The 10,468-nt window shown below is 33.3% G+C and overlaps 1 protein-coding gene across 1 annotated transcript; it reads left to right on the top strand.

The window, feature by feature from the left end:
- The first annotated feature begins 619 nt into the window (after window positions 1–619).
- LOC127718395 (uncharacterized) lies at window positions 620–9,892 on the top strand. Its single transcript, XM_052224399.1, has 2 exons — window positions 620–659; window positions 7,451–9,892. Exon 2 carries the CDS (start codon window positions 7,459–7,461, stop codon window positions 9,142–9,144), a length of 1,686 nt encoding a protein of 561 aa, XP_052080359.1. The 5' UTR covers window positions 620–659; window positions 7,451–7,458; the 3' UTR covers window positions 9,145–9,892.
- Window positions 9,893–10,468: the final 576 nt, after the last annotated feature.

Genomic DNA, 10,468 nt, shown 5'->3' with positions numbered 1-10,468 from the left:
GAGTATATTTAAATACATTTGGGATTTTTGAAAATAAAATACTGCATAAACACGTCTTTCTAGTACACATGATGCTTCATCACACAAGTTCACATGCAATAGTTAACGATACACTGACACTGTGTCTATGATCTTTCAAATCTTTGTTTTTTCCAAGAAAATATTGTTGGGTCAATTCTCATATGTTTATTTGGTTATAATTTTGTTTTTACTAACTGTTGAAATACACAAGAATCGTACTGTATACCTATCCCTACGTGTCTAAAATAAAAACAGTGGTAAAAAAATTGAGTCAAACTAACACACAATAGGCTGCTTCAATTTCTGATTTGTGAAGTTCGGATAACTTCTTTGAAGTTTTGAGATAGCACAGTAAACTTGTTTGGATTCACGATATATCTCACATTGACATTTCTCTGTAATGTGCCAATTTTTCCTTTCTTTGAGTAGACAAGATAACTCGAGTAACTAGCGACGCACGTTTTTTGTCCTAAATTCCGCTAGAGGCGTGCAATTACGTATACTTAACCCAAAGGTGAAATATAAAGATTTAATGTGTTACGTTTTTAAAGGTACTTAGTATACATCATGTGACATACAATTGGAAGATATCATGTGACGTATTTCTTCCTTGTTATGAAGGCTGATAAATGGTTCAAGTAAGATTATGATTTTTAGTTAATATTGTATATATAATTTTGACATATTGCAATCGAAAGACTCATAAAATCTTTCATCGGGTTCTAGAGAAATGACTTTATTAATTTAAACTTATTTTAAAATGTTTATAAGCATTATAGGGCCGCAATTTTTTGGGTAATGCAATTGTAATAAAAATAACAAAAATGTAAGCAATGGATTATTTGATAAATGTTTATAACAAGCAATTGATTTTATTTGAGAATATATATATATAATATCATTAGATTTTTGTTTATAGTACAACTAATCTAATTTCAAGTTCTCGATCATGTCGAAATAAATGTAATACGGGAAAGGTATAAAATGCTATTTATATGTTATACTGAACAAAGAAAATTTTGCACTATTTTTTACGATTAATTGTTTTTCAAAGATGAATTCGACTTATATTTAAAAGCATTTATTTTGTCTTAAAAAAAAGTAAAAAGAGCGGAATCAGCTGCAATCAATATCAAGAATAAAGTAGACATATCTAGTTATAATAGCAAAGTTTAAATGGTATTGAAAATCTATACTTAACTAAGCAAGTTTTGCGCCATTTTTTAATTTAGGATTGTAATTAATGAAGAATGAACAATTGAATCGGACTTCCGCATGTAACTTCTAAGCCATAATACAATTAGTAGTAGTGTTTCCTCAAAAATCAAACGGTAAAATTTATTAATACAACTAAACAATACAAATAGTATAGAAAAATAGTGGGATGCTAAAATATAGAGTATACACAGCTACTATAGTACCAGTAATCTTTATGTACAGTTTTAAAGATGTATATAAACTGTACATCTGTAAACCTATATATAAACTTAACATCTGTAAAGCTGTATATAAACTGTACATCTGTAAACCTGTATATAAACTGTACAGCTGTAAACCTGTATATAAACTTTTCATATGTAAAGCTTTATATCAACTGTACATCTGTAAAGCTGTATATAAACTGTACATCTGTAAAGCTTTATATCAACTGTACATCTGTAAAGCTGTATATAAACTCAACATCTGTAAAGCTGTATATAAACTGTACAGCTGTGAATCTGTATATAAAGTGTACATCTATGAAGTTGTATATATACTGTACATCTGTAAAACTGTATATGAACTGTTAAATTGTTTACAAACTGTAGATAGATATCGTAACACACAAGATACAGTGGTAGAATCTATATGTAAAGCTTATACAGATTTAAAAGTGTGCAGTTAATATTTACAGAGTTGCAGTTTATGTACAGCTTCAAAAATGTACAGTTAATATACAGTTTTACAGATGACAGTATATATACAACATAAGAAAACGAGAAAAATGGTATAAAAAGTTGAAAATAAAGAAATGAAAGACTCCAATTCCGACCCTCATAGACATCTGCTTAAAGTGGATGTCAGCTCGAGTATATTGCCTAAAGTACAAATTCTGAAATCCTTGCGGTGTCTGTTTTCGTTATTTTGTGATGAAAGTAAGCTGTCTAGTGATTATGTAGGCCAGACACGCTTTTCGTCTAAAGACTCACCAGTGACGTTAACAAAAAGGTCAAACAAAAACAATGTTAAAGAACATTGTGGACCCAAAATTTCAACAGTTTTTGACAGATATGGAAAGCTTGAACACCGAATCTGTATCTAAATCAGATTAAAAACTATTTCCAGGGTAGAATATTTTTTAGCATTTAAAAAAATTCAAAGTTTTGTTACGATTTCAATAACTCATATCAACATGATTATCTGACCTCTAGGCAAATGACAAATTAATGTCATTTTCTTATTCATTCCCCACTGTTGTTATTAATTAACTCCTGTAGATGGTTTGTCTCTAAACTTTTGCCGTTTTTTTTCTGTTCTTAAATCCTTTAGGTATCTGTTTTCGTTATTTAGTGGTGATGGTTAACTATCTTGTGTTGTTTATGGAACAGTGTACTGTCGGGAAGCAATTGATGTGTTGTGAGTGTTTTTCTAGATTTTTCTTTATTGACAGTATTCAACAAAACAAGTAGTCAGCTTCCTGTAGTAGCGATTAGAGTTAACCATGTTTTAAAAAACCTTTGCTATTTATCTAATGTGTATTTTCTAGCGTTCATCCCGTCTGAACCTTGATAAAGACGGTTTTGTGCCTCTATAAAATTGAGAATGGAAATGGGGAATGTGTCAAAGAGACAACAACCCGACCATAGAGAAGACAACAGCCGAAGGCCACCAATGGGTCTTCTATGCAGCGAGAAACTCCCGCACCCGGAGACGTCCTTCAGCTGGCCCCTAAACAAATATGTATACTAGTTCTCTATGTCTATCTGGACTTAACATTAGTCATATTTATTTATTTATGCTTCTTTATTTTTGGAGGGGACAGGTGTTGGTTGTTAGTGTGGTCAAATATTTTGGAGGAGTCGGGTGTTAATTGTTAGTGTTATTAGAAGGAGTCAGGTATTTGTAGTTAGTATTGTCGGAAGAGTCGGGAGTTGGTTGTAAGTGTTGTCGGAGGAGTCAGTTGTTTCTTGTAAATGTTGTCGGGGAGTCGGTTGTTTGTTGTAAGTGATGTCGTAGAAGTCAATTGTTTGTTGTGTGTGTTGTCGGAAGAGTCGGATGTTGGTAGACAGTGTTTTCAGAGGAGTCGGGTGGGGCTTGTAAGTGATGTCGTCGGAGTCAAATGTGGGTGGTAAGCGTTGTGACATGATTCGGTTGTTGGTTGTCAGTGCTCATTTTTTTTTGTCTTTAGTGCCTTGTGGAGAAAGTAGAGTGCCTCCCCGTGCTCCAGGTGTATGCTCTTATAATATACTAGATTATGGAGTGTGTGTCCTAGCGAGAACTTCTCTATGTTCATTACTTTCGGAATATTTATCTTAAAGTAGTATTTTAATATTCAGCCCCATTCTACTATTTAGTCAGACGTCAGTCGCTACCCTGATATACCCTATGTTTTGTCGGGTAATTTATGACGGATAGCGTTTGACGTCTTTAGCCGCACAGTTTTATCCTTTTCACATAATTTAATTTATTACGTACTGGTTCATATTCTGGACGCCAGTCTTTGCTCCTTTCTAATAAAATCCACATAACAAAAAAAAAAACAAATATAAAGCTTAGAAATGGAAAAATATTAAATTCTTTACTCGTTCAAAAAGTAGCTACACGTCTCAATCTTCAAAATCGCTTATCTAAAAATACTACTATCGCTAACATTCTTAACAATAAAAATCGTGGTTACCCTTCTATCGATAAGTGTAATGCCAAAATATGACTTACATGTCCCCGTCTTTCCACCAACAATACGGTAAGGTCAACGTTTAATGGTCGCACGTTTTCTTTAAATTTTGAAACTGAATAACTTGAAAAACAAACAGTTTTATCTATTTACTCACATGAAACAAACCGGGATGCAGTTTTCAGTACGTAGGTGAAACTGGACGATATTTATCTAAACGCACGCAAGAACACCTGTATTGTTTTAAAAGACCCAATAAATTCAAAAGTATCATTAATCAACACCTTAAGAAGCACAATAATCCTATTAAATATTTAACAGTTCATCCTTTAGAAGCAGTAAATAAGCAGCCTGGTGAATCTCATTCAAAGTGTGTACGATCACGGAAAATAATTGAATTAAATTGGATTAAAAATTTACAGACAGTCTACCCTCTCGGTCTTAATAATAAAATCTTGGGTATTGGTAGTATATCAAGAACCGATTCTGTTAACATTTTGGATATAGTTTCTTAAAATGTTCGTAAAAAACGTCTCATGGGCGTTGAAAAAATCGCAATCAAAGAAAATTTCGAACCAACCATACAAATATTTCGGACCCAATTTCTATTTCAAAAAAACGGCAGACATTATCTTTTTTACCAAGCTCTGTTCTTTACCTGTAAATAAATTAAATAAAATTTTGGAGGATTGCAACACAATTCCATATTGCAGTCCTTAGTATGAAATCGTTCAAATTATAATGGCATATTTTTATCTAAACTGTTTCCCAAAATTGATCGCCTTGAAGATCATAAAAAACATTTTATTAAAATCAAGTATGTCAATAAAGGTTTTGATTTTGTAATTATTGCCGGCATTTTTAACAATCATTCTGTTAAAGAACAAATTCCTAGATATTTTGATAATACTGAACTCCCTCTTATTTGTTATGTTTACAAGAAATCTACCCTGAAATATGTGTTTAATTATAGCCAAATGTGTAAAAATGTAAATATCCGTAATAATACACGTCATGTAATTGCAGTAATTCCGAATACATATATGGCCCCATTTCCCATGTTATAAGAGGAAACCTTAACGTCGTTCGCGACCGAGAGTTAAAATCATTCCTCAGTAAAGGACCTAAATATCGTCCCCCGTCAATTATTAATTGGAATGAGTGTCGTAATATCATCCACGACTCACTTCGGACTTACTGTTTGAAATGGATAAAACGAGTAAAAAATCTTTGTATTCTTTTTTTAATTCAGTAATGAACATAGTTGATATACGTATACAACATTTTAAAGAACATTTCACTCTTAACAACAACCATAAAAACCCTATTTCTTGTATCAAATATAAACTAAAAGAACTAGCCAAGAAATTTGTTTTTGTCCCGGCTGATAAAGCTGCTAATAATAGCGTTATTTTTTTACGTAAATTTCACATCGAGGTTCTGCAAAAGGAAATCACGAATTTACTAACTTTCCAACTGACTCCATTTTTGGAAAACGACATCTGTAACAAATATAAACTTTTAGCTACTTCTTTACAAACAGAACCAAAGACAGTGAAAGTTCCAACAATGTACTGGCTTCCAAAGCTACACAAAACACCTTACAAATGTAGATTTATTTCGTCTTCAAGCCATTGTTCCACTACTAAACTGTCTATTCTACTTACTAGTACACTTGGTACAATCAAAAACCTGATAATAAAGTGATCAAATAAGGCGTTTGAAAATAGTGGAATCAATTACTTTTGGAGTGTGAAAAATTCGTTGGAAATACTTGATACATTGCATGCTTATATTGGTGATTTTTTTAATCTGTTCAAAGTTTTTGATTTTTCCACCCTATATACCACTTTGCCTCATATTCTGATTAAGAAAAAATTCACATATCTAATTAAATGGGCATTTAAAAAGTCAGAATGTGAATACATATGTTCAAACTCTTAAAGGTTATATTTTAGTAGCAACAAACAAAAGAACTATGTCAATTATACATGCTTTGATACTATATCTCCATCGAAACAGCATTTCGTACAAAAATTTAACAATACTTTTAGATATTTGGATGATATATTGGCTCTCAATAATGACGACTTCAGTATGTATACTAAAGAAATTTATCCTGTTGAACTACCTGTAAATAAAGCTAATACTAACAATGACCACTTCCCTTTCCTCGATCTTGATATCTATATCATTCACGGGAAGCTTTATACAAAAAAATATGATAAAAGAGATGATTTTTCATTTCCTATCGTTAATTATCCATTTTGAGATGGTGACGTGTCCTTGTCACCATCTTATGGTGTTTATATATCTCAACTTGTACGATTCGCTCGTGTATGTAACAACGTATTAGATTTTAGCGAGAGAAATTTATGTATTACTGATAAATAATTACACCAGGGTTTTTGTTATCACAAACTAGTCAAAACATTTACTAAATTATATCATCGGTACAAGGACATCATTCGTAAATATAACTCAACATGTTGACATCGTATACGTTCAGGTATTTCACATCCAATATTTTATGGCAGTATTCTTTACAAAGCACAAAAATGTCAGTATTCACCTCAAAAACTAACAAAACCTTTAAACGGACTTATTAAGGAGGGAAATAGTTACGATACTGTTGTCATGTCATAAAATATTGCATATTTTGGCTTTAATATTGATTCACTTAAAGGGTCTTTGCATCGGAATTAAACATATTTATTCCATAACCAGTTGTTGACATGACACGGGCTATGTTCTTCTCATATATTTTATGATGGTATAATACTAAACCCCTAACGGGAGGGATTGTGCTTGATATTCATATGATGAAGATATAATCTTTCAATCAGTTTAATTGAGGTCTGGAGCTGGCATGTCAGTAACTGCTAATAGTCCTTTGTTAATTTATGTATTATTGTCATTTTGTTTAGTTTCTTTTGTTACCTATTCTGACATCGGACTCGGACTTCTCTAAAACTGAGTTTTACTATGCGTATTGTTTTGCGTTTGTTTTTTCTACATGGACTAGAGGTGTATAATTCGGAGTTTAGTATGACGTCCATTATCACTGAACTAGTAACATATTTGTTTAGGGGCCAGTTGAAGGACTCATCCGGGTGCTGGAGTTTTTTCGCTGCATTGACGACCAATTGGTGGCCTCCGGCTGTTGTCAACTCTATTGTCGGGTGTTGTCTCTTTGACACATTCCAAATTTCCATTCTCAATTTTATTGTCTGAAAAGTCAAGTCTTGGTTGATCTTGACTGTAAGTGTTGTCGGTGGAGTTAGGTGTTGGTGGTTAGTGTTGTCGGAGGAGTGAGGTGTTGGTTGTTCGTCTTGTTCGTGTTTTCGGAGGAGTTAGGTGTTGGTGGTTAGTGTTGTCGGAGGAGTGAGGTGTTGGTTGTTCGTCTTGTTCGTGTTTTCGGAGGAGTTAGGTGTTGGTGGTTAGAATTATTGGATGGGTCGGGTGTTGGTGGTAAGCATTTTCTGATAAGGCAGATAAGTCCAAGCTTAGCAAATATAATGCTAGGATAAACATATATATTGATACATATTTCAGGCATCACAATGGCTACTAGTACAACTCTTTGTGGTCCATGTTCGGAACGACATTTAACCAAACTATCAGTATCCTGGTGCTCGGAATGTGAAGAAGCGATGTGTGATGACTGTCAAGAACATCATAAAGTATTCAAAGCAACACGAAGTCACGAACTCATACCAATTGACAAGTACACATCTCTTCCGTCCTTTATTACTGATATACAGCAGTCATGTACCTATCACAATGAAAAATATCAGCAATACTGTGTTGAGCATGCGTTACCTTTTTGCTTCAAATGCATTAAAGAACATCAGAAATGCAACGTCATTCCTCTTGACGAAATCACCAATAACGCTAAGACATCCGGGCAGTTACAAGATTTAGAAACTAGATTGATGGACCTATTACAAAACATTGATAGAATCAAGAAGGACCGAAAGGCTAATTTGGGCAATATTGAAGAAAGGAAGGAGCAACATCTTGCAGACATTCGACAAATTAGAAATCATATAAACAGACATTTAGACAAACTTGAAAAAGAAATGATTCAAGATCTGGAGAAGAAAGAGTGTAAAGGCAAGAAGAGTATTCAGAATATTTTATCATCAGTTGAAGAAAAGAAAAACTTGATAACAGAATATCAAACCAATCTTCAAAGCATCAAACAACATGCTTCCAATCTTCAAACATTTCTAGTAATGAGCAATATTGAAGTGAAGGTTTTTGAAAATGAACAATATTTGCAATCGTTGTTTGAAACTAACAAATTGGACACAGTAGACCTGACTTGTGAAGTAGACCCAGGGGTGCTTAGTATCTTAGGCAGTTTGAAAATGTTTGGATCAATTGAAATTAAAAAGAAGTCGAGTAACATCATTTTAATTAGAGTGAAAGACAGACAAGCACAGTTGCAAGTTACACCAACGAAGACGATTAACGACTTGAATTTGATTCTACAAAAGGAAATTTCAACAGGAGGGGTGAATATTAGAGGTTGTTGCATGTCAGTAAATGGCAAATATTTCTTCACCGACAATTACTCAAGAAAAAAGCTGTATGTCATTACGTCAGATGGTTCCTTCAAATTTGATATGTTGCTAGATCCTAGTTATGGGTATGACATAACAATAATCAATGAGAAAACAATCGCTATCACATCTGGATATTCTAGTGAGAATATCGGAATTGACATAATAGATACTGAGAGCCGAGAGAAAATTAAGTTCATCAACCTGCCTTCTCGCCCATTTGGAATCACATGTGATCACAACTTATTGTTTGTCTGTGTTGAAGGACGAGGTATATATAAAGTAAACACTGTAGATTATACTACGTCTCACGTGATCAGTTGTAACTTATCGGGATTGGCATACGTATCTGTATTCAAGGACAAGATATACTACACTGACTGCTATAATCACAGTGTAGTTTGTTGTGACCGTGATGGATCATGTGTTTGGACTTTTAAAGGTACTTCAGTATTGAAAAACCCGAGAGGAATCACTGTAGATAACGGGGAAAACGTGTTTGTTGTTGGAGAGACGTCGTCGAATTTGGTCATTTTATCAAACGATGGAAAACAACATAGGAAAATCCTGACAGACGAAGATGGTCTCCGTGAACCGTCAGCTATTTTCTTCGATAAACAGACCAGTAAACTTCTTATTGCGAACAAAAAAGAAACTGCATTTCTTTACAACTTTTCATAAACTGATGTGAATTATATGATGATCATCACAAATCACCAGCATTTTTCGATGAAACGCCGAACATTTAAACCAGGATAAGCTCTTTCTACACACATCAGAAAAAAACAAATAAATTATTTTTGCCAATATTCAAACAACGTCAAAATCAAGATATGAATGTCACTGGTTTGTAAATAAATTCAAGTAATGTAAGATATCAATATGTATTGTACGAATATCATTCTGTATTCAAAGCAAAGTGAGACGTTGAAGAAAAATCATAATAATTGTTTACACCTCCGACATATGCTTATAAAAAGTATACAGAAAATACTTATCTAAGATATGCGTTTTCCCGTATGTGACCAACCGAATATACTTATTCACGGGTATGTACTCAAAAGAGCAACACGACGGGTGTCACATGTGAAGCAGGATCTGCGTACCCTTCTGGAGCATCCGAGATGATCCCAAGTTTTTGGTGGAGTTCGTGTTGCTTAGTCGTAATTTATTTATGTTGTGTTTTGTGTACTATAGTGTGTCAGGATGTGTTTTGCTTTTTTAGCCATGGCATTGTCTGTTTATTTTTAATTTATGAGTTTCAATATCCCTTTGGTATCTTTCACCCCACTTTTTTAAATAAGAATACACTTGTTGCACTTTATATTTCGGTTATAATTATCAATGACTCACTAAGTGTTACATTTTACGTCATATCTAAAGATAACATTTACAGTTAATTTGTTGATTAAAGTTCAATTGAAAATGATATGTCTCAATATTTCTGTTTCGGTAAAAATAGATTGTACTTTTGTCCAGTCGTTGTTTCCCTAAAATAGAATTTTACTCTTTTCCAGTTGTTGTTCCGGTAAATATCACCTGCAATTATGTCATGTCGTTGTTCCGGTTGAATATAAACTGCTATATCTGCGTGATTTTTCCGGTAAAATTAAAATGACTCTTGTCCTGTAGTTGTTCGGGTTGAAGTAACTGAACACTTGCCCAATCAATGATTCGGTAAACAGATATCAAATTCACGCAAACCGTTCTTCTGGTAAACATAGATTGAACTGTTGTCAGATCATTGTTTAATACAACAGATATTGTACTCTTGTCTGGTCAATGTTCTGGTGAAAAATATATTTTCTTTTTTTGTTGTCAGTTGATGATCTAAAAAAAAATAGATAATTAACATATTTTGCTAAAAGAAATTACCACTTCGTTCCATTTTTTATTTTATTTTTACCGTTTCCTAAAACATTGTTATAAGGTAGTCGGCTGTAGTTGGTTTGCATTGTCCAATGTTTTTGGTGGAGGACGCAATCGTATTTGTTTTGTGTGGTCT

This window comes from Mytilus californianus, unplaced genomic scaffold, assembly GCF_021869535.1.
Source record: "Mytilus californianus isolate M0D057914Y unplaced genomic scaffold, xbMytCali1.0.p SCAF_10, whole genome shotgun sequence".
Lineage (NCBI taxonomy): Eukaryota > Metazoa > Mollusca > Bivalvia > Mytilida > Mytilidae > Mytilus > Mytilus californianus.
This window is presented reverse-complemented; position numbering and strand designations above follow the sequence as displayed.